Source organism: Microplitis mediator, chromosome 8 (genome assembly GCF_029852145.1).
Source record: "Microplitis mediator isolate UGA2020A chromosome 8, iyMicMedi2.1, whole genome shotgun sequence".
In the NCBI taxonomy this organism is placed as follows: Eukaryota; Metazoa; Arthropoda; class Insecta; order Hymenoptera; family Braconidae; genus Microplitis; species Microplitis mediator.
In genome coordinates, this window is record NC_079976.1 from 1982059 (window position 1) to 2007532 (window position 25474).

General features: G+C 28.6%; 1 protein-coding gene across 3 annotated transcripts; it reads right to left on the reverse strand.

The window, feature by feature from the left end:
• Positions 1 to 785: 785 nt before the first annotated feature.
• Positions 786 to 25474, reverse strand: LOC130673193 (TBC1 domain family member 1). 3 transcript variants are annotated; one of them, XM_057478134.1, is made up of 8 exons: positions 25333 to 25474; positions 22858 to 23130; positions 21497 to 21706; positions 5992 to 6330; positions 5634 to 5933; positions 5334 to 5538; positions 4354 to 5011; positions 786 to 4277 (listed from the first exon to the last, which is right to left on the reverse strand). In XM_057478134.1, the coding sequence occupies exons 2-8, from the start codon at positions 22969 to 22971 to the stop codon at positions 1871 to 1873; spliced, it is 4233 nt and encodes a 1410-aa protein (XP_057334117.1). In that variant the 5' UTR covers positions 22972 to 23130; positions 25333 to 25474; the 3' UTR covers positions 786 to 1870. The 3 variants fall into 3 exon arrangements, with proteins under 3 accessions (XP_057334117.1, XP_057334119.1, XP_057334118.1); XM_057478136.1 differs by lacking the exons at positions 21497 to 21706; positions 22858 to 23130; positions 25333 to 25474 and adding an exon at positions 15091 to 15242; XM_057478135.1 differs by lacking the exons at positions 21497 to 21706; positions 22858 to 23130; positions 25333 to 25474 and adding an exon at positions 7918 to 8407.

Consider the following 25474-nt stretch of genomic DNA (forward strand, 5'->3'; position numbering starts at 1 on the left):
GTTACAAAAAATAAGACAAGCCGAAATTTAAGATATTTTCCAGTCTTTAGGATAAAATTACGCCAAGCAAAAATAATTAAACATAAAAATAACCGAATTTACGTAACGTTTAGTAAATTTTTTCAATACTAAATATATATATTCATTATTTGTACTACTGAATAAGTTTATAATTTAACAAAAGTAAGTACCTAATTTTATTTGGCAGTACTTCGCCTCTTTAAATGGTAACTACATTTATTTCATATATATTTATATATTTATTTACGTTATAATCTTGACTATTGTCCCCGGTTAACAATTAACTATTTCTTTTATATGTAAATATATATATATACTGTAAATATTTTAATATTTGTGTAAATAATCATCTGTTGTTTTTAATCATTGGCACACTGCTGTAGGAGTTTTTTTTTTAGTTAATTAATTAATTAATTAATTAAACATTAAACGAAAAATTAGCTACGTAATTACGGCAAGACTTTAATTTATTGACACTTTGCTAAATTTTTTTTTATGTAAAATCTCATTGATTTTATATTTCTTACGGACATTTTGTGCGATTTAATTATTAATTATTAATTACTCATTATTTTTTACTGTTAAAATTGACTTTTGAATATTTAATTTTCTAGAAGGCCGGTATTATTTTTTTTTATGGAGACCCTGGTGGAAATTTTTCTGACTTTTCTCTGGAAAAACTCTGAAAAAGTTTTTAGAATTTGAAAAAGTCTTTAGAACTTTAGAGCTGAGTTTTTAGAGAAAATTCCGAAAAATTTCCACCAGGGGAATACTGATAAAAAAAAAATTACTCATGTATATTCTTATTTAATTTTATAAAAGACTGATTTTAAGTCTAATTATTTATAATTATACGATTACTTTCTAATAAATTTATTGGACGCGTTTTTTTTTTTAAACAAATTAATTATAATTATAGGCCACTGCCGTTTGATTTAATTAATATTTGACTGATATTTTCATATATCAAAATAAATTTTATTTTTTTTGTGTAAAAAAAAAATTCGCCCAATATATTTATAATATTTTAAAAAATAAGTTTTTAATTTTATAATTAAACGAAGACATTACTTATATTTGGTCACAAAAAATTTCTTAAATTATTTCTAAATTAATAAATTATAAATAAAATTAAAAAAATAAACTCTTAAGTGAAAAAATAATTATTTTTAAATTTATCGTTTGAAAAACTTTAACTAAAAATTATAAAAAAAAATTTTATAGTCAACACAATTTCTAATATTTAATTTTTTCACTACGGCCTTTTTCAAAAAAAAACTCCATGTAATTTTTTTACTCTGTATCCATTGACTACCGCGATGTGCCGTCAACTGATCCCAATAATTTTATACCACAAGTGATCCCTCAGATTGATCCCACCAACATCTGATCCCATCGACATTCAGTTGAAAATGATAAAGATGAAGGTTTCAAAAATGATGATCATGAAAGTTATGAAAATTTTGATGAAACTGATGAATTAAAAGATCAGTTTTCAGTTGGACCAGTTGTCAGTTGGATCTAGTCTGTGGGATCAGTTGTCTGGGATCAATTGTCAAGGAACCGACTACCGCCTACACTATTTTTTAATTCGATCAATTATCAATAAATAATTAAATTAATTTTTTTTCTACTGCATAATTAAACTTTTAATAAAACTAAAAATATAAATTTTTAAAAAAATAATCAAAGAAAATTTTTATGACCAACCGCAAAAGCTCTGATATTTCTTACACACAAATTCTAATTAAAAATCACTAGGTCCTCCATATAAATCTTAAGATTAAATAAAAAAAAGCCCTTATCAATAAATAAATAAAAATTACTCCTCAGAAATAGTTATCATCCGTTATCTGGTGACTATTTCCGACGCATTTATCTCACTGTTACCAATAGTCTCCAAACTCTGGCCCTGGTTCTCGGCCATCGTCGTCATCGCCGGAGTGACCCTGACAGGTCTTATGGACTTTAATTTCGTAGTTCCCCCGTATTTGAAATTAACGTCACTGCAAGTGTCCAGCGGGTGGACAGTGCCCACCAAACTGCCCACGCAGTCGGTGTCCTCGAGTCTGGTGGTCGGAATTTTTCTTATCGATCCCAACTCGTACGCGGACTTTGCGGGCTTCAGCTTCATCCTGGCATTGAGCGGCAGCGAGCTCGACTTCTCTAGTCCCCCAATCGAGTCGATCTTCAAATTACCCTCGCTCTGTATCACGTTGCTGTCATTTGTCCCGCCGACGACGGTGTCCGTCACTTGGATGTCAATATTTACCGTCTTCGGATCATTTTCATCATTATTATTATTATTCATATTATTCATATTATTGTTATTATTATTATTTATATTAATACTATTATTGATGTTCGTTAATCCGTCATTGTTACGCATCGCCGCTATTTGTGCCCGTTGCTGACGGATGTGATTGTGCGAGTTGGCAAAAAACGATGACATTTTTTCTAATTTTGTGCCTAAATTAGGCTGACTAAGTGCCGATTTTAGCGGATACGGAGGCTCCATTGTGTTCTTCAACAAATTTTTACTCAGCAGTTCGTTACCGCGTCCACCGCCAGTCGAATTACTTTTCATGGGCTCATACCGATTGTTATTGTCCTCAATTATTTTGAGAGGAAACGACCGGGCACTGGAACCAGACATCGACCCGCTGTTGTTCCGTCTCTGGGCGAGACTCAGTTGCCCGAGAATACGTCTTACGTCTCCAGGAACTTCAATATCAGTGCGGGTTTCAATCAACTGCTGGATAAAAGACCCCAGAGTCATGACAGTCACCTCCAAGCTGCGGTTCTGGGACTCGAGTTTGTGTAGCGATGACTGATTGATTGATCTTTGGAGGCTGTTGTTTTCAATGCGCTGTAAATTATTTACCGCGACTTCTAATTGGGACGTGAGGTGACTGTTCTGCTGGACCAGCTGCTTGTTCAAGAGCTCCAGCTTCTCAATGTTCTCGATCTGCGGCTTCACTGACAGCATCTCCTCTTGCAGGACCTGGTACTCGACTCGGTACTCGTTCAACTGACGAGAAATTTCAGTGTCGGGTAAAAAGACGTGTTTCATAACGCGGTCGAGCATCGTTTTGTCCACCGCTGGTACTTTTAATTTCAAGTACTCCATTATTTCTTCAAAACTGTCGCAGAGAAGCAGCTGGTCCTGGTGCTCCTCGAGCAGGGCGAGAGCCACGCGGAAAATAACTTCCGAGCTTTCGAGGAAAAGCAAATCAAAGACCCGGGTGACGAATCCCAGAGGGAACTGACTTGCGAAGAGAGTCAGCAGCCATGGGGCCGCGTAGAGGGTCGGAGATACTTCGTGCTTGTCAAAGTGATTGTAGACTGCGGGCAGACGGTCGTGGAGGAGACGCGAGAGCTGGTAGAGGTGCAGCTGCAGAGCAGCCATGTCGGGTAGATAAAGTTTCCGGAGCCCGCGGCGGAACATCAGGTGACGGAGCAGAAAGAACGCCTGGTCCTCGGACATGTGGAGCAGAAGGACTCCGGCGACGAAGCTCAGACCCTGACAGTAACCGACTTCGTGGTCTAGTAGAGAGTACGCCTTCAGTAAATTGAACAGAGCGAGTTGTCCTGGACCCAGAGCTGAACTGAAGTACGGGTGGTTCGGGAACGTCCGTCCCAAGTCAATTAAAATCGCGTGCTGCTGTGAGGTCAGTTGCTTCAGTAGCAAATCATAGGGCGTGTTGTAGTTAGGAAACTCCTGGGTATCAATTGGCGGCTGGTTGAGACAGAATTGTTCCGCCAAAAATTGCCAGACTTCCCCACGCTTACCTCGCGGGACTCCTTGTTTGATTGCTTGGAGCAGCATTTTGCTGTCGCACTTGGTCGATATTCGGGACTGCTTGCTCACCAGCAGGTCCCAGACGTCGATCAACTCCCTGGCGCAGCTGCTCAGCTCGTCGTACTCCAGTTTTACGCGTTTAACAGTCGCTTCTTCTTGGCGAACGCGCAGTCGCGTGTTTTCTTTCTCCATTCTTATGAGAATCACCTGTTGGTTTATCGCTTTCTTCCAGAGCTCACGTAATTCTTCCCGTGTTCGTTTTACTGCTGGCGCTGACTGAGTTGCTTTTATACCTGAGTGAGTGCTGTCGCCGTCTCTGACGTCTTGGTCTTTGCCGGGTGTCACCACGCGATTTAAAATCGCTTGGCGCCAGGAACTATTTGATTGAACGCGGCCGCTGTTGTCTTCTGATTCAGTTGGTGACATTTTTGGTGAATTTCCCACTTTTAGAAATCTATTTTTACATAAAATAAATAGTAGATAAATATTTGTGTTACAAATTACAATTAAAAAGAAAAAAAAATACTCACATGTCCATCATTGGACTCTTGGGTCCAGTATTGACAACTAATTGTTGCTCTGGTGAAACTCTCAACGAACGAGGTCGACTAGAATCTGGACTGACATCAGGAATCGAGTTACTGCTCAGCCCGACGGGACTTTGACGTTCGCTTCTGGACATTGGAGTCGTCTCGCGAATGTGATGACCCGCGAGATTGAAATCATCGCGAGAGCCTTTGCGTTTCATCAAGTGATCGAAGCTGTTTGTCAAAGAGCGCTTGGCCTTCATGAAAATCGTACTGCCGACACCGACACTCAAGTACTGATTCAAAAATTCACTCCGATTTTCGGCGGTGTCGTGGACGTGGCGGGTCTGCTTGGACTCGCAGTGAGCGCGAAGCAGCAGCATGAGAAATTGATTTTGCTCACGCAGACTGAACTCGCGGCCAGAACCGCCCGCTGCCTCGGCACCCTTGTACTTGGTGACGACTATTTCTTGCTCATCTTCGGGCAACATCTCGAGACGCGAGAATATTATCGACTGGACGCGGCGGTCACTCTGACTTTCTATCTCCTGGCAGAGTTTGTTGTACCAGACCATGGGACAGTGCTCGCATGAGAATACTTGGTGACGCTCTTTTTTTGTACTATTGCCGTGACATGTTGCTATGAACGCCTGTGTTATGGCTGTAATTATATTAAATTTGTTTATTTAATTAATTAATTAAGATTAAATCAAGTGATAGCTTATGATAAATTAATTAAGAAATTGTGGAAAATAAATTTATGATGAATATTAAAAATTTATATCTAATTTTTTTTTCAACCTCGAGTTCCAGTTCTGGGTCTGCCAAAAATTAAATTTTTGATCCCATTACTGATTCTGGTAAAAAAAAATTAAATTCTAATTTTTTTGAATTAAAAATTGAATTTATAATTTAGCAATAAATCCCAAGTAAAAAAAATGTCTCGAATAAAAATAAAAAATAATAATTTATTGTCAGCTTACCACCAACTAAATCATCAGCAACAGAAGCCGACTGGCACTTGAATATATACCCAACAAATCCATCAGTGTTAACTTCACGGCAAATAAAACCAAAGTGTTCTGGATTCTTCAAGCCTTGAACGCAGCTCGCGATGTCTTTAAGCTGTTTGTGAAACAAAACTTGCTTTCTATCAGGACTAATAAGTCGCAAATCATACCGTCCGACCTGCAAAAAACAAATAAAAAAAACTAATTAAACACATACTTTCATTTAAATTACCATAAAAATAAAACGACTAAGTGAGAAAATATTTGTCATACCTGAAACAGCATAGTGCGATTGTGATCCTCGTTTCCTTTGGACGACTCTCTCCTCGGTCCCAGCACGCTTCCAGTAGAAGCCGCTCTACTTCTCATCATTTCTGGCGGTGGCATTGTCGAGCGGCCTTTTTTGACCGGACTCTGCTCGCTTTCCTGTGTCTCGTCCTTGCAGGCAGGCACCGGGAGAGACTCCACCGAGCCTCCTAGAGGCACCGCCATTCCCAGAGGCGTCGACGGCGAAATTATGCTCCCCGTCCCCAGCACATTGTCCGTACTCCCGAGCTCGCTTGTCACCGAGTCCTAGAAACCCAAAACTTTTAAATTCAAATTCCTCGTCACCGGAAATCGAAATACTTACGCCGCTATTACGTCGGTTCTCATTGGAATCGGCGGTGGTCGGGGGATTTTTGAGCTGCTGACACTCAGCGAGCAAATTGCTGACCGTAGACTTGGATTTTTCAAGACCATGGGCTCTGAACTTGACCATAGCATCGTCGATAAATGTCTCTGGTACTTTCTGATGTGATAATTTAATTTTACCCACGTAAAGTACTTCGAAGAAGTGCGAAGAACTTGGCGATATGTCTGCGCCAATGCTCAGTGCAGCTGCACTGCTATTTGATCTCTGGAGATCACGGTCCCTGTCGGGCCGCGTCACTGACGACTGTTCTTTCATTGCGCTAAATAATTCTTGTACCTATAATTTGAACAAATAATTAATCAGTGTATAAATAAATAAAATAAATTGATGGTAAAAATAAATCTAAAGTCGACTTTATGATAAACAAAATAATTTCGTAACTTTGAATTTTGTACATAAAGCAGATTCAAGGCTAGACTAAAATAAATTGCTCAAATGGATTTTAAATAAGCGAAGGAGAGACGTATTTTAAAAATTCAAAGGCGTTTTATTTTTTTGACGGCAAAAAAATAATAATTTTATTTTTTATTTGCTGGCCTATTAATCGAGTGGTACTAGACCTTTAATTAACACACGAGTACGCTGTTGTAAAGCTGGTCAACTGATCAATATTTTACTGTATAGATATATTGTAAGAAAGCTAGACTATTTTGCGGCAATTGCTGACACGGAAAAAAAATCATCAACTTACGGGCTTCTGATCCAATTATTTAAGCGCTTAATTATTATTATTATCGGACAGTTGACGTACACATGGCCAACTATTATATCATTTATTTTATCACCAGATGTTACCAACAGGATAAATTTATTGTTGTTGTTCTTATATATTTTATTGGCTAAATTATTGATGACTGTTTTTGGTGAAAATATTTCTTTTTTCTGACGTAAATAAATTTAATTCTGTCTTCCGAGGGCTAAAGTTTGCTGATGTGTCAATTAGTGGTGCGGATGATAAATTTAAAATCGATAGTTATTAAGAAGAAATTAATAACTTTTTTTTTTTGCACTAAGATTTGATTTACGAGTTTGAGCACTCGAGTAAATGATTTGTGAGATCACTTGTTTCCTGACGTCAAATAAATTTCTCGGGCTTTTTATTTTTGATGGATAGTTTGGAGATACGTCATGAGGATTTAAATAGGACGTCATTACTCGATAATTTTGATTTTTCAAAAAAAAAAATAAATTGTTTTTAGTGAAAAAAAAATTTTAATTGCGGCTTAATAATAGAGAGTTAATTATCTACTCATTATTTGATTAAAGTAAAAATAATTATTGAATTAATTACAAAAAAATTTTATCTCTTACGTGTTCAATCTTAAAAAAAATTAATTAACTAAAAAATTTCCTCGTAATCTAAAGTATTTTAATTAAAAAACACAAATAAGTGATAAAGAGTAAAAAAATAAAAGTGAATGCGTTGAAATTCCCGGTCGTTAAAAACAGCAGATACAAATTTAGAAACAGCGATGGTAAATATTTCGTCTCTACAACCCGCCGTTTAAAATATTTGTGAAGTAAAAAAAAAATAATGATTTAATAAATTTATGAAAACCAAAAAAAATGACGGGAAATTATTTTAATAAATTTTTGAGAAAATTATAGCTGGCGACAAAAATTTGAGCGGAGTAGAAATTTTGAATTTTGAATTCTGTCTGAGATTTTTGCAGAATAAAAATATGTTTACTTTGAGTCAGATAAGAATAAATAATAATTGTAATTGATGATTAAACGTAAGTAAAAAATCTATCGATTGACCTGAGGTCATTTTAAAATTGATTGCAATTAGCATTAATATTGCCGGAAGAAGTTTAATATCGCGGGTCATAAAGTTCAAGATCAGATCGTTGTCCAGCTTACCGATCCTCTTTTACTAATTGCGAGTTTACTCGCATCACTTATAGATGTTCGTGTGACATAAGGACTAGATGATACTATCGGTGCTGATATCATTTTTGTTATAAAAAAATATTATTATTATTATCCATAAATTGTATAGAAAATTTATTTTCTTATTCTCATATCACTCATTATTATTATCACTGTCCCTTTAAAACCACGAGTTATTTTTTCAGTCATTTGAATTTTAAATCACAATAAAATATCACGTGTAAATATTAATCACTATTGTTTTTAATTAATTAATTAACTTTTGTTGTTTTATTATAAAAATATCAAGTTGTTATATAAAAATATCCGGTTAAATAAAGACGAGGCCTGGCATCTCGAGCTCCGCGGACCCGCGAGTAGTCACTGAGTACTGAGTATAAGTACTGAGTATCAGTAGACTTTCGTATTCTGGTGTGTACTGATTGCGAGTATAGCAACGGAGCTGGGTTGCGTGTACGTGCTTCTGCTCACTCACATATCAAACTTCTCGCGAGTGGTATAGTACAGAATGAGCGGAGTAGAGAGAGAGAGAAAGAGGGAGAGCCGGAGGTAACAAAAAATATAAATAAAAAATTTTAAATATATGATGATAAAAAGGAGGAGGAATCATGAAAAAATTAACTCAAGGTCACTACTCTAGAATTATCCGGTTTATTTAGAATATTTAACTTTTTTTTTTTAATTATTTATTCTAATTGTCACTTTAATTTAAATATTTTAGATTTTATTGACTTTTTTTTATCTATGAATTTTTATGTCTATTTTGCTTTTAAATATCAACAGAAACCAATAACTTAATTTGTCATTTTTTTAATTGATAAAAATTTTTTTCAAAACCGTTATTTCAAATTTTGAATTTTCGTTGTGAGCAGAAACGTGTGATTTTAAATACCTGTAGTTTTTCTTTGATTTATTGTTGGACATTTCTGATGTACCACGTGCTGAGTTTTGTAATAAGACCCCGCACGTTATACCGAATCGGACTAAAGAAATTTGACGTCAGTTTGATGTCAGTGCTACCCTCTTATGACGAATTACTTCCACTAGAAAGTACTGAGGGACTGAGGGACACCTGATAAGACCGAAGGACTCAAAGACCCGATGTAACCAATGAGGCCCATAAGTCCCGCAAGATGTCAACTCATTTTCAAATCACTCTCGAGCTTTTTGATCCTTAATTATCGAACTAATTTCGATCAATTGTCAAATTTAGTGACAGTTGTATCTACTAAATAAATACTAATTCTTTACTCACTAAATTTATGTCGAGCCGGCTTACATTTAATTTACTAAATTTGAAAAATTGAATATTTTAAGCGCGAGTTCAATGATCTAAGATTTTAAAATTTTTTAAAATTTATTACTCTCAGTCTTTTCTCATAAAGTAAAAAAGTTTAAAACTTATAATTGAGTTGTTAAGAATCTTGGAATAATTTAAGTCTTATTAAATTTTAATTTTTTTAATTAAAAAATGTTTTTTCCAAAAAATTGATGATACTGCAGCCGACGTCTAATAATTTTTGGATTTTTTTAAAACGATGAATTGTAAAAAAAAAAAAAAATTTGTAAAAATTGCATTTATAAATTTTTAAATTTTCTACATGTGCATATTTTTAGTTTTTTTTTTTTTCTTCAAATTTAATTGTTTAAAAAAGAATCAAAAAATTTGTAATTGTCTGCTAACTTCAAGATCGTAAAAATTGTCATATTTTTATGATCCTGAAGTTAGCAGACACTAGTAATTTTCGGATTTTTTTTTTTCACCGAATCAATTACAAAAAAACAAAAACTAAAAATATGCACATGTAGAAAATTTAAAAAACTACAGGTGCAATTTTTTCAAATATTTTTTTTTTTAGGCTTATCGTCTAAAAAAAAATCCAAAAATTATTAGACTTCTGCTAACTTCAGGATCATATATTTTTAAAAATTAATTTTTGCTTCGTAAATAAATTTTTTAATTTTCATTAATTAAGTAAAATATTTATTTAATTATTTAAATAATTAAAGATAGTAAATTTGTCGCGTGACACTTAGTAAGATTATACAAGTTCATGAGCTGACGGAGTCTTCGGGGCAAAGAAAAAAAAAAGTATACAATAAGCCCTTGGGGGCTTTGACAAAATCAACAGACCGTAGTTGAACACGTTATCGAACCACTCCCTCATATATTTCTATGGTCAGTGGCCTCTTACAAAACCGTAATGATAAATTTAACGACGTAGTTCTTTATAATTTTCATTATTTTCTATACCTCGCTTTCATTTTTCTATCACAACTCTTATCACTTATCGGCATCACAACAATTATTATTTTCATTGCAACAATCCAACGAATAACTCCTCGTTTTATAAACTACGTACACTGAAGACACAAAGGGGAAAATAAATCTCAAGTAATGCAGGGGTGAAGTCGACTCCGAAATCTGACAAAGTTTAAAATACCTCGCGCTAAAGTTTTAAACTTTTTTATACTTTATTTTTTCTGCCAGTTGTGCTTTCCTATCTTCGATATTCTCTTCTTCTCTACCTCTTCTCTATTTTGCTCAAACTATTTTTAAAAACTATAGCTGACCTGTTTTTTCACATCAGAGCTAAAATAACTTTCCAAAAGTAATATTTATTCGATAAAACTTTAGATTAATAATAATTTTAATATAATTATATATAACTTCAAAGTACTTTTGATAACTTCACACAGACATCTCTATAAATATTTTCTCAATAAACAGTTTTGAATATTTATATTTAAATTTGGAAAATTATTTACTCTTTTGATTTTAAAAAAATATTTATTTTTTTTATGTATCAGTAAAAAGTAAATATAATTAAGCGATCGTTAAATATTACAAAGATCACTCAGTTATTATTATTATTATTATGCTGATAATTATAAACGATCTCATCTGACCAACAAAGTCTCATCCATTATTCTACAAGTAATCACATCATAATTATTCATCACGCCTCGTTTATGCGAAGAGAAGGCGGTAATTTAACTTGTCTGTTTAATTTAATATCGACAAAAACACTCAGATATTAACGTAATCTCAAATATATATAATAGTTTGAAAAAATTGATCGCTTTTAAATAAAAACGATTAAAATTTAATTAAAGTCAAATTTCTAAAAAAAAAAAATTGATGATATGAAAAAATAATTATTTGTTTCATTATTATTATTATTATTATTATTATTATTATTATTATTGTTATTATTATTATTATTATTATTATTATTATTATTATTATTATTATTATTATTATTATTATTATTATTATTATTATTATTATTATTATTATTATTATTATTATTATTATTATTATTGTTATTATTATTATTATTATTATTATTATTATTATTATTATTATTATTATTATTATTATTATTATTATTATTATTATTATTATTATTATTATTATTATTATTATTATTATTATTATTATTATTTGTATTATTTTTTTGTTCACGTAAATTTAAATTTATTCGGTTAAAAAAATTAAATTCAGGGCCAGGTCATGTCTGAAACTGGGACTACAAATTATATTGCGAAATTACAATTGTTGTTGATGGATATAGAATAAAATTATTATTATTTTTTTTTCTACTTCATTTTATGTTAAATGACATGATTCCTGCTCGTACTGAAGTCTGCAAAATACTGAGAATTATTAATGTACGTGGGATGACAGGCCGTGAACTTGATTTTCCTACTTCGCGATACTTGACGATCTATCATTTTTATTTATTCACGAGAATAAAAAAGATAAGAATATTTAATGATCCAATCGACTGCTTTACGTGACGCTCAAGTATTTTTTTATGATTTTTTTTTATTGATATGAATTAAATTGACGGTAAAATTTTTTATTTGAATATTTTATTTCAAGCATAACTTCGTCGCTACCCTATTTTTTTATAGTCAATCGATTAATTATTTATTTGCTTAGTGATAGCTCAGCTCTTTTAAAAATTTTTCAATACTTTGTATTCGCCAAAGTACTGCCATATATGATATATATTTTTAGGTATATGTAAGTAGATCAATGGATATCATAATTATACAGTTTCAATTTTATAAATATATGTTTTTTAATTATGCATTACAATTTATAATTATTATAAATCGTACGTATTAATTATAGGATCAAGTAATTAATATATAATGATACTATAAGTAATTAATATATGAAATTTGATTTTTTTTGCATCATAAATTTAAATCTTCATCAAAAACTTATGAAAAATATTCATATCATTTATTATTCTCTCACTTTATAAGTTTACTATTGTATATATATTAAGGTGGTCGTTAATTAAATTTTCTCAGACGCCCTATAAAAAGCTTCTTTTTAGTGAAAAAATACGTGGGGAATTTGGTTTTTTCTTTTTAAGTAAAAAGAACACGTGCCTCAGGACGATCAACGTTCATTTTTCGATACAATCGCGTTTTTTTTAAATATCTCATGAAATATGCAGATTAAAAAAAAATCATTGGAACAATTTCGTAGGAAATTAAATTCTAGACAAAAAAGGTCATACTCATTTTTTTAATAAAATGAGAATTCAAGAAGATATTTTAAAAAAACGTTTTTTATATCTTGTCAATAGCGTTTTAAGGATTAAAAATTTTGAAAATAACATTTTTCTAAGTATATAGAAACTATAACAAGCATTAAGGATTGATATGTTACGAGTTACGAAGTTGTCTATATTTAAGAAAAAAACGTTATTTTTGACATTCGTATCCTTAAAATGCTCAATTGATAAGATCTAAAAAAGTTTTTTGGAAATATCTTCATAAATATACATTTTATAGAAAAAATGAATATGACCTTTTTTGTCAAGAATTTAATTTCCTACAAAATTGTTTCTGTGATTTTTTCCTTAAATTTGCATATTTCATGAGATATTTAAAAAAAAACCGCGATTGTATCGAAAAATGAACTTTGATCTTCCTGAGGCACGTGCCCTTTTACTTAAAAAGAAAAAACCAAACTCCCCACTTATTCTTTCACTAAAAAGAAATTTTTTATAAGACTCATATATATATATGATTTCATTAAGAAATTTTTTCTCAACATACTGATTTGTATTCTTGAATTGACACAGCGACAAGGATTCAAAATCAAACCCAAAAGATTGCAACTTTTTTTTTTTTTTAAATAAAAGAAGTTACAATTAATTTTATAAAATATTATACTAAATGTATATATATATATATATATATGAAGTTTAACTAATTGAATCGTAACATCCTCATTTGTACAAATTTCGTATAAATTTGAACTGATGCCGTAATTGACCAGGACTTGGGTTCAAACCCAAGACTGCAATTTTTCATCAATAAAAAAAAAAAAAATAATTGTTCAATTTATTTAAAATAAACAATTATATCATTTGATGTAAAAGTAATTATGTAATAACTTAAATAAATTACTGAATATTAATTAAATAAGAAGTAGCAATAAATAACTGTCTGTCATACGTCATTGTTTCTACAACTATTATTATAATTAAAATTACAATTATATTATTATTGTCGTCATCATAATGATGTTGGTCATGATGTAGATCCAAAATAAACCGCCAACGCGTGCGTGCACAAGTACGCGAACATGAACGCGAATGAGTGCATTTACGTAAGAATAAAACAACTACAGAACACAATTTCACATGAGTATAGGTACGTACTTAAATAAAAAATAGTGTAAGCTTATGTAAGAAAAAGTCGTAACGATCTTCTCCTTTTAAAAATGCAAGAAGTTAAATACCAAGAAAAAAAAATGGGTTTATCTAAAAAAAATAATTGCCGAGTACTTGGCGACCCAATTGCATGCATTTTTATTCGATGTGTTAATTTGTGTCCCCCCTCTTATCGAGCTGAGGTAAAAAAAAAATGATAGATTGGATTAAAATAAAGGAGAAATTAGAACGGTTTCACAGGCGCGATATGGAAGACCTGAAGAAAATCTCTCTATTCATCAACCCACTTTACTACTTAACTTTAAAACCTCTGCATATATATGGGATTAATGTCTGTAGATATATATATATATATATATATATATTTTTTTTTTTTATATAAAATACATATGTGAAATAAACGCAAGTTGGGTTTTAAAACACAAATTGGAAATAAGAAATAAATAATTTATAAAAAAAGTTGGCAAAGGGAAACAAGTGGATGTAGAACATGCCGCGATTTTATTCTACATGTTCTCATTGCATGGAAGAATTTTTTAATTGTTCGTATATTTAATGATTATGTAGAGTAATTAATATATTGTAATTTATACGTCATAGAATTTGATAAATTAATTTCTATAAATAAAAATTAAAAATTTTTTTTCTTAATTAAAAACTTTTGGGAATAAAAATTAATAAATATGAAAATTTATGACGATGATTTGATATTTTGAGAACTGACTCATAAAAATTATTTTTAGGCAAAAAAATTATTTATCATAAAAAAAAATTTACTTTAAATTTGACGTTTAAAATTTTTCACGACAAATTTTATCAGAAGTTAATTTAAAAAAAAATTAATAACCGAAATAATGATAATTAGTTTTTTAAAAATTATTTTTAGCCAAAAAAATTATTTATCATAAAAAAAATTTACTTTAAATTTGACGTTTAAAATTTTTCAAGACAAATTTTATCAAAAGTTAATTTTAAAAAAAATTAATAACCGAAATAACGATAAATGTTTTTTTAAAAAATTAATTTTGAAAGCTAAAAAAATTGTAATTACATTTTAATTAACAAAAAGAAAATCTCATTAAAATAAAATTCTACCGTAATAATTAATTACCAACAAATTAAATGACCATTCCAATGATTTATTATTCAAAATAAAAAAAATTAATCAGGTTTTAAATGGCACTCAAGGTCAGGTTTAAAAAAATTCATTTGAACTGTAAAAAAAATTCTCGAATGAAGTAGAATTTAGTTCTCATAGCAAACCGGATGACCTTTTTTCCCCTATCCCCTATTCCCCGTTGCAGTAAGTAAAGATTGTTATCCTCGATTTAAAACTCAGAATCACGGAGAACTTATGCAAAGTACATCGATGTACATAATAATACATTTATATAAAAGTAAACCACACACGCACACATTAGTTTACAAAACTACTCACTTTGTAACGAGAATCTTTATATTACACGAGTACGTTAAACCCTATTTTTTTTAAACATTCCCAGGATTCAAAAATATATACATATATACATAGAAAACTTTCTTTTAATTTTTATATAATTACGATTATAAAAAATATAAATATTAATACTGCACAGCACTCACGTAAAAAAATTATCACTTTACTTTGGAATTATCAAAATTATTATTACTATTAATATTAAAAAATTTTTTATTAATTGTGTCCATTTGTCCGATTGTAAGTCGACTGATTTTTAGTGGCAATGTCGTTTTACTGCCGTACAACCGAGACGTTGAGGACGAATTTAATAATAGTTACTAACATTAAATCTATTTAACAGTACAACAGATGAGCATTTGTATGAGCATGCAATCCTCATCAATATATACATATAAATATATGTATATGATCTATCAACTTACATATTCAAGTGCATGTGCAAAAACAACTTGCAATAATGATTGGCTATTTGATTCTTCGAGAGTGGAGAGTTAAATTCATTTGATTGGTTTGTTGTTTGTATGTGTTAAAAAAATATATACATATATGTGTGTGTAATAAGTGTCATTTGAGAATATGTAAGTTAAAAGAGCCAACAAACAAGAGAAAAATAAATGCTAATGCTTTTAAATTCAAACTATACGTGTTTACTTGACTTGAAAAATATCCATTGCAATATGAATATATATATATATTTATATATTTATGTGTGCAAGGTATAGCGCAAGTGTAATATGTGATTTATAAAACAAGTTGCATGTTACTTTATATACATACTAAGACTAAGAACCGAATGCATGCGTGATATGCTGACTTTTATTATCGATACTCGTTGAGTTCAACACTCTTATCGGTTTCATGGAACTATTACCACTAATTTACATGTCGAGGACCATTTTATGGACTTATAATGACTAGATTTTTTTTAGGCAGGTAATCAAAATTTAATAAACGGATTGTGGGTTTTGTTGAATAATTATTAATTATCTTGAAGTTACAGTCAATTAACTAATTTGGATTTTTTTTTGACGAATCGGTTACAAAAAAAAAAAAACTAAAAAAATACACATGTGGGAAATCAAAAAAACTGTAGGTGCAATTTTTCCAAATATTTTTTTTTTAATAATTTATGGTTTTGAATGAAATCCAAAATTATTAAACTCCGGTTACCTTCAGTATCATGAAGTTACAGACGATGAACGATTTTGGATTTTTTTTTTTGACGAATCGGTCACAAAAAAAAAAAAACTAAAAAAATGCACATGTGGGAAATCAAAAAAACTGTAGGTGCAATTTTTCAAAATATTTTTTTTTTTTTAAATTTATGGTTTTGAGTGAAATCCAAAATTATTAAACTCCGGTTAACTTCAGTATCAGACAATGAACAATTTTGGATTTTTTTTTGACGAATCGGTTACAAAAAAAAAAAAACTAAAAAAATACACATGTGGGAAATCAAAAAAACTGTAGGTGCAATTTTTCCAAATATTTTTTTTTTAATAATTTATGGTTTTGAATGAAATCCAAAATTATTAAACTCCGGTTACCTTCAGTATCATGAAGTTACAGACGATGAACGATTTTGGATTTTTTTTTTTGACGAATCGGTCACAAAAAAAAAAAAACTAAAAAAATGCACATGTGGGAAATCAAAAAAACTGTAGGTGCAATTTTTCAAAATATTTTTTTTTTTTTAAATTTATGGTTTTGAGTGAAATCCAAAATTATTAAACTCCGGTTACCTTGAATATCATGAAATTACAAAGAATAAACAATTTTGGATTTTTTTTTTGACGAATCGGTTACAAAAAAAAATAAACTAAAAAAATGCACATGTGGGAAATCAAAAAAACTGCAGGTGCAATTTTTCCAAATATTTTTTTTTTAATAATTTATGGTTTTGAATGAAATCCAAAATTATTAAACTCCGGTTAACTTCAGTACCAGACAATGAACAATTTTGGATTTTTTTTTTGACGAATCGGTTACAAAAAAAAAAAACTAGAAAAATGCACATGTGGGAAATCAAAAAAACTGTGGGTGCAATTTTTCCAAATATTTTTTTTTAATAATTTACGGTTTTGAATGAGTTCCAAAATTAATAAACGTCAGTGTCATAATTATTACGATACTTGTTTACGTTTTTAATTATTATGATTATTTTTTTTTGTTAATTATGTTAATGGAGATCGTTTATTTGATAAAAAGATTAAGATTTATGAGTTTATTTTTGTTATCGAAAACGTTATTTATTATGTAAGAATAAGGAAAGTCGATTAAATTCAAATAAATAATTAACAATTTTAATTTTTATGTTTTTTTAATGAAGTGGCTTTGGAAGAGTTAATTTTTTAATGAGTGGGAATAAGATAATTATCGCGTCTTTTGTAGTCAGAAAAAAATAAACTTTGAAAAATTTTTTTACCATATAATTAATAATTAATTGAGTAAAAAAGTTATTAAAAGCTCTGGAAATAATTATGAATAAATTAAGTAGCGTAATTAATAAACTGAAGAATAATAAAATGAAGTAAATCAATAAATCATTAAACAAGTTATTTAATTTATCTCTTTATGGTTTTGCAATTCTTCCGCTCGAAACGCGATTATTTACGTATGACAACTACTACCTACTGTGCAATTTATAATATATCGCGGACTGTTAATTAGACTGTATTGATAATAGCCGACAATCCGGTCAAAATAATCTAGAATTTAAATTTTAAACTCAATAACTATTTTGTGGTTTCGTAATCCGGCTTCATCCTGCTGCTAATATTTTTTTATGTACAATACTGTCGTGTACTCTGTACTTCTACCGGCTTTATCATATGCAATATAATATTTAATGCTTATTCATTACGCACTGCTACTGACCATGCTCGTGTTTTTTTACTTTTACATAAAAAAAAACATTATTACTCATGAGTAAAATAAAATATTATTGTCTGTACAATATGTAATAATAATAATAATGTAACGGATTTTCAATAGCTTTCAATTCCTTTTAATTCAATTATCTAAGACTTTGATTAAAAAAAAAAATTATTACTACACGGAAAGAAAATTATGGCAGCGGTTCCCATAATTTTGTGAAATTTTTTCCTATACCATCATAGGAATTACGACCATAAATTATGGGAGCAGTTCCTATAATTATGGGAATGATACCCATAACACTATAGGAATGGTTCCTATAATTATAGGAATACTTTCTATAATATTATAGGAACCATTCCCATAATATTATAAGAACCATTCCCATAATATTATAGGAATGTTTTCCATAATTAGAGGAGTAGTTCCTATAATGATGGGAATGATACCCATAACACTATAGGAATGGTTCCTATAATTATAGGAATACTTTCTATAATATTATAGGAACCATTCCTATAATATTATGGGACTGGTTCTCATATTATCATGAAAAAATTAATTTAAAGAAGTGTGGTAATCACTTCTACAATACACAGAAATATTATTAAACATAAAAACAAAAATTCAAACATTGAAAAAAAAATCGTATTTGGCAAAAAAACATTAAAATTTTTAACAAGAATTTTTGTCAGCACAAAACATTCAAGAAAATTAAAATTTTGGGAAATTTCTACACTATTGTGCAAAAAAAAAATTTTATGATATTATAGGGATGGTTCCCATAACATTATGGGAATAGTTCCCATAATATTATAGGAATAGTTCCTATACCAATATGGGAACCATTCCCATAATGGTATGGGAACTATTCTCATACTATTATGGGGATGGTTCCCATAATATATGGGATATATACTATAGTAGTATAGGTACTATTCCCATAATGGTATGGGAACCATTCCCATACCATTATGGGAACTATTCCCTTAATAGCATGAGTTTCTTACGAAACACAAAACGTATCTCGAGTTACAACGTTTTGTCATAACAGAAATTAATTTTTCTATTAAATTGTACTCAAATTCTGTTAAAACTTTAAACGCTATTTTCTCGAAACTATAATTTTTGAGATACGTCGTTTTGTCATAACAGGGCAGTAACGTTAATATAAATTGTTATTAATTAATAATAATAATAAAATATCGACTTTCAATAAATACCCTGTGGTATTTAATTAACAAATAAATTAATAACTTGATCGTAATTGAATACTAAAATACTGATGATAAAAAAAAACGTTTCAATTGAATTACATTGTCATTAATTAATAAATAAAAATGTTATCGCGGCATTTGGCGAGCACGTAAAATATATATCAGTTTTTTCGATTTACTTGGCAACTTTCAATGACTTAGAAAGTTATTGTAAATATAATAATAGTAAATTTAAAACCACTGACATTAATTGGTACGCGGAAAAATACTTTTACTATTTATTGATATTTACAATAATATAGAGTAAACAATATTTGAATAATTTATCAAAACAGGAATCTTACTGAGTTTTACGATTATATTTTTGCGTTTCAAGATCATACGTGACGTTAATATTAATCGTAATGTAAAGTACACATATTATTTATTTATTAATAGTCGTATGAGTAAGTTTTTAACGTTAACTAAAACATATCAATTTTTTTTTCAAATATTAAATCCACTTTTCATTTAAAAAATAAAATTCCCTTTGCATTTAAATTTCCACGATTTTCTTACCGATTTTGTATTTTTTTTCTATTGCAAAAAAAATGTGATCTTGAAGTTAGCAGACAATTAGAACCTTGAATTTTTTTTAAAACCAATTAAAGACAATAAAATTAAACTAAAAATATGCACACGTAGAAAATTTAAAAAACTACAAGTGCAATTTTCTGAAATGTTTTTTTTTTTTATAATTTATCTTTTTTTTTTAATCCAAAGATTAATAAACGTCTGCTAAATTCAGTATCATAAAAAAATAGAGTAAAAAAAAAACCAATGTCCAAATTTTCCGGCTCGAAATTAGAAAAAATAAAAATTAAATTCGGAAAGCGACCAATAGGTGGCGCAGCGAAATATTTTTAGCCGTAAGATGGAAGTTACAAGCGCTTACGTAATTAACACACTTCAATTTTCATATTAATCTAGATTAATAGCCATAAATAATTAATTAATGACAGGCTCATTAAATTAATAGCTCTCCCTGTTAATTAGCATCAATGAGATTCGGGAAATTTGTAGAATAAACGAATCTATTTTGTTACAAACGATCTAAATAACAAAACTAGTCTGCGTGGCGTGTACTTTTAAAGTTGGCCATCAGTTCACGTGTGAAGTGTGTGCTGAACACGTGTTTCTATTTTGAGTAGGAACGAATCGGGACGGACTATAAGTAGATGAAGATAGGTCAAAGAGCTAAGCCAAGAAAATTGTATCATCAATTTAATGGTGATAGATGTCATTACAGATAATACTCTACACGCAATTCAATACCATTCGATACAATTAAACTCTGGTATACAGAACAGTATACCAACAACTAAACCGATATCGACAGCAATATCTAGACATTAATTTATATCAAACACGACATGTGCATTCCGCTAACGACTTCAATGTTAAATAATAAATAAATAAAAAAACATTTCTATCTTTAAAACCATTTAATTCTGCATTTCAATCATTTTTTCCTTCACTTTAAATCCTGATAAAAAATAATAGCACAGAAAAATTAATTAATTAATTAAATAATAATAAAGAAAAAAATTATTACATATATTTATTAATCTGTCGCAATTTGAAATTATTTTCACTCTCAGGTTGTAATTAAAAAAAATCTGATGTAATAAAAATGTTGTAATTTACAATAATTACACAATTAATTTTTTATTTTTATTTTAAAAATTAATTAATTAATTTCATTTAAATTTTAAATTTAAAATTGAGCGGCAAAAAATTTAATTTTTGAAAATTATGGGAAAATAGCGGATTTAATTTAAATATTGTGCTTGGCAATGGTGATATTTAAATTAACAAGTTGCCAAACTGTCTAGTGCAGTTGGAAATTCTATTTCTATTTTGACGAACAAGAGGCGGGCAGATGGACGTCCCATCATCAAGTCAAATCTCATTCACGTTTACATTTAATGCAATGAAAAGTATATATGTATAAAGAGGATTTTAAAAAGATTATATAAACGCGTGGTACAATCAATGAGAACAATGTAGATTCTATTAAAACGGCAGCAAACGTCAACAAGAGTAACACATTGATAGTGATAAATCGAAGGACAAATTTTATAAATAAAAAAATAAACAGAGTATAAATATAGCAGGAAGCAATTTAAACGCTCGTGAAATTATTTAATTTTTATAAATATAAAATTATTTAATGCTTGTATATGTATATATGTATAAGTATGAATATGAATATGAATATGAATATAAATTGTGTTAAATATATTACTTACAGTCTCCGCATTCTCAACCTTGAAGAGATGATAATAATAGAGTCCGTCATCTCCTTTAATAAGGTAGAGGAAATTGCCACCCTTGGAGTCTTGGGAATTCGCTGAAAGCGGTTGCGGCTTCGAGGTACCTGTTAGCGAGTGCCTAAACAAAGGCTGCTCCTTGTCATTTGTGTATGCGGATATGTATCCTGACGCTACCAGCAGATTTACCTGGGAATTAAGATTTTTTTTTAGGATTTAGTACTCGGGTTTTCATTTTTCTACGGACTGCCGGTCAAAAAATAAGTTCGCGTTGGAATTTTTTCAAGTTTTTTTTTATGATCTAGACATCCAGATTTATGACAATAAATATAAATATATGCAGATATAAATTTGTGAAAGTTATTTACGTAAATAAAATTGTTAATATTTAAGTTAACAATTAATTGGACTAGATATTTTTATTTAAATACTGGTTATAAATCAAAAACTGTAAATATATAATTAAAATTTTGAGTAATAAATCTTAATTTGAAAAAAATAAAAATTCTCATACTTTATCAGTAAAAAATTTTTTTTTGCGTAATCAACTAAATGCAAAACGTGAAAACAACTACATTAAAATAATAAAATTAAGTATTAAGTATTTATGTATGTACTGTACGTAAAGAAGTATGAGAAGGACGTTTGGAGATAAAGAATTTTATTGTCCGGTAATTTTTCATGGTCTCATACAAAAGTGAATTGAAAAAAATATTAAAATAAAACGACAGTATGTAAGTCTTTTAAAGACATGCATACATAGATACATATATATGTTTGGGTTATAAATTATCATTTTGCAGCGGTGATTAAGCGTTTGGTAGAGCGTTAAAAATTTAAAAAAAAAGTGAGAGTTATTTAGCTGGTCGATGTGAACAAGATAAGCACGAAATTTTCACTTTACACTTTTAACTGTCACTGCTTTTTATTTTTTATTTCATAAATTGAATTATCTACTTCATAAAAAAAATATATACATACATAAAGCTTAGATTATAGATTAAGTACAGAAAAAAAACAGTTCACGCGATAAGAAAAAATAAATCAAACAAAATACTCCAAACTATAATTATTATTTTTTTTTTTCACGTAACGAGTTGACCTTAAAAGGGTGGCTTTAATACAATATATGTCTACTATAATTTTAACGACATAAATAAAAAATATAAGTGGCCTGAGTCGTTAAAGTAAATATTTTATTAATAACAATAATTATTTATTATTTATTTGCCGCTAAATTGTTGACGAAATACTTAAGTACTTGTAAGTATGATCTTTGACTGAGGTATATTTTAAAAAAAAATAAAAGGGAAAGGTAAGAAGGAAGCAGTGAAACGTACCCTCTCGTGATTACTTCGGCGTTTTATTTCTTTCGTGATCCATGGCAACATCGGGCTGCTAAATCGGCGATCTATCGCCGTGGATCCTAGATAAATTGCTGGTACGAGCTTCATACTTTCTTGTGAGGGTATTGCGTGACTGTAGATTATTATTTAAGCAACTTGTACCATATAATACCACTTTTAGCCCGAACTTTTTGCCAAGTCGAGCACATGAGTTTCTTTACATCTTTAATTTCTTAGACTCGAGTACTTTCATTTTTTAGTCGACTTCTGTAAATTTTTTAAATATTTTAGTGAGTGTGAATGTAGCAGACAATTATCAATTTTTTAAATGTAAGGAGAGTAAAAATTAAAAAATTCATGGATAGATAAATGCAAAATCCGTACGCGCATTTTTTTGAATTTCGTTATTTATTTAATTCAAATTTATAAATTGTCTCGTCTGCTACATTCACACTCATGTAATTTATCATTTTATTTTTAAATAAATAAGCGGGAACTTGTGCCTGTTTATTATTCAAATTATTTACTCGGTTCTAATTAATAATTCAAAATTCAAACTGGTCAGATTTTATTCCATGACTGAAATTAAAAATTTAAAAAAGAAAAAATTAAAATTTTGACTCAATTAAATATTTGAATATTTAAAAATAAATATTAAATTAATTTAAAAAATAAGTTGATTAATTATTTATCTAGAATTTAAAACAAAGTTACTTAATATCAACTGTCATAATTCATAAATTAGTAAACAAGAGTTACTTTGATAATTAAATATTTAAAGAAACATTAAAAATTTTAAAAGTTACTAAATTTTTACCTTGACTAAAAATAATTATCTACAAAAAGCCATTAAAATTATAAATATTATTCTCAGTATACATTTCTTTATCACTACATTAATAAAAAAAATAATTTTTACATTTAATCGTTACTTATATAGATAATAATAATATGATTATATTGTAAAGATAAATCCATATCAAGTTAAATATTATTACTATTAATATTTTTTTTTAACCTTTTAATATTTAGTTATCTATTTAAATAAATATAATTAATATGACTTGAATAATTATAATTATTCAATTACTTAATTTCGAAAAAAAACTTGACGTTTATCGAAAATGAAAATATTTTTATTAAAATATGATAAATTTTATTAATAATAATAATAATTTATAGTATTAATAACAAATAATATTTATGTGGAAATATATGAGTGTGAATGTAGCAGACATCAAATTTAAAATTATTAATAATTAGAGTAAATAATTAATAAAATTAAATTTAAAAAAACATGCACATTTAAAAAATTTAAAAATTAATAAGTGTATTTTTTCTAAATATTTTTTTTGTAATTATTTCCTCTATTTATTTATAATTTTAAATTTGTCTGACGTCTGCTACATTAACATGAGATGATCCTGAACTTAACAGACTATCAAAATTTTTCGAATTGTTTTTTCTACAAATAAAATACAAAAAAAAAACAAAAACTACAAATATGCATGTGTAGAAACTTTACAAATCTATAAATGCAATTTTTTTAAATATATTGTACTTAAAAAAAAATTCAAAAATTATTAGACGTCAGCTAACTTCAGTATCCTTAAAATGACTGTAATGTAGCAGACAGACAAATTTAAAATTATAAATAAATAGAGTAAATAATTAATAAAATTAAATTAAAAAAAAAATCACATTTAAAAAATTTAAAAATCACTAAGTGTATTTTTTCTAAATATTTTTTTTAAAATTATTTACTCTATTTATTTATAATTTTAAATTTGTCTGACGTCTGCTACAGTAACATAAGATGATCCTGAACTTAACAAACTATTAAAATTTTTCGAATTGTTTTTTCTACAAATAAAATACATAAAAACTAAAAATATGCGCGTGTAGAAAATATGATCCTGAAGATAGCAGACGATTAGTAATTTTTGGATTTTCTTTTCACCAAACCAATGACAAAAAAACAACAACTAAAAATATGCACATGTAGGAAATTTAAAAAACTGCAGGTGCAATTTTCTCAAATATTTTTTTTTTATGGTTTATCATTTAAAAAAAAATCCAAAAATTATAAGACGTCTGCTAACTTCAGTATCATGTAGAAAATTTACAAATCTATATATGCAATTTTTTTAAATATATTTTTTTTTAATATATTGTATTTAAAAAAAAATTCAAAAATTATTAGACGTCAGCTAACATCAGTATCATTAACATGAGTGTAATGTAGCAGATAGACAAATTTTTAATTATTAATAAATGGAGTAAATAATTAATAAATAAAAATTTTTAAAAATGCACATTTAAAAAATTTAAAAATTAATGAGTGCATTTTTTCTAAATATTTACTCTATTTATTTATAATTTTAAATTCGTCTGCCTGCTACATTCACACTCGTAAATAAATAATAAATATACTTATATATTTTTATAAAAAAAAAATTTAGTACTCACAAATAAATAATAACTTTCCTTGACAATAAAAAACTGACAACTGACAATTGTATTTATAAATAAAAAAAATATGTCACTGAGGTTTTCGCGGTTGTTCAAACGGATGTTATATTTTTATATTTATTTTAATTATTATTATAAG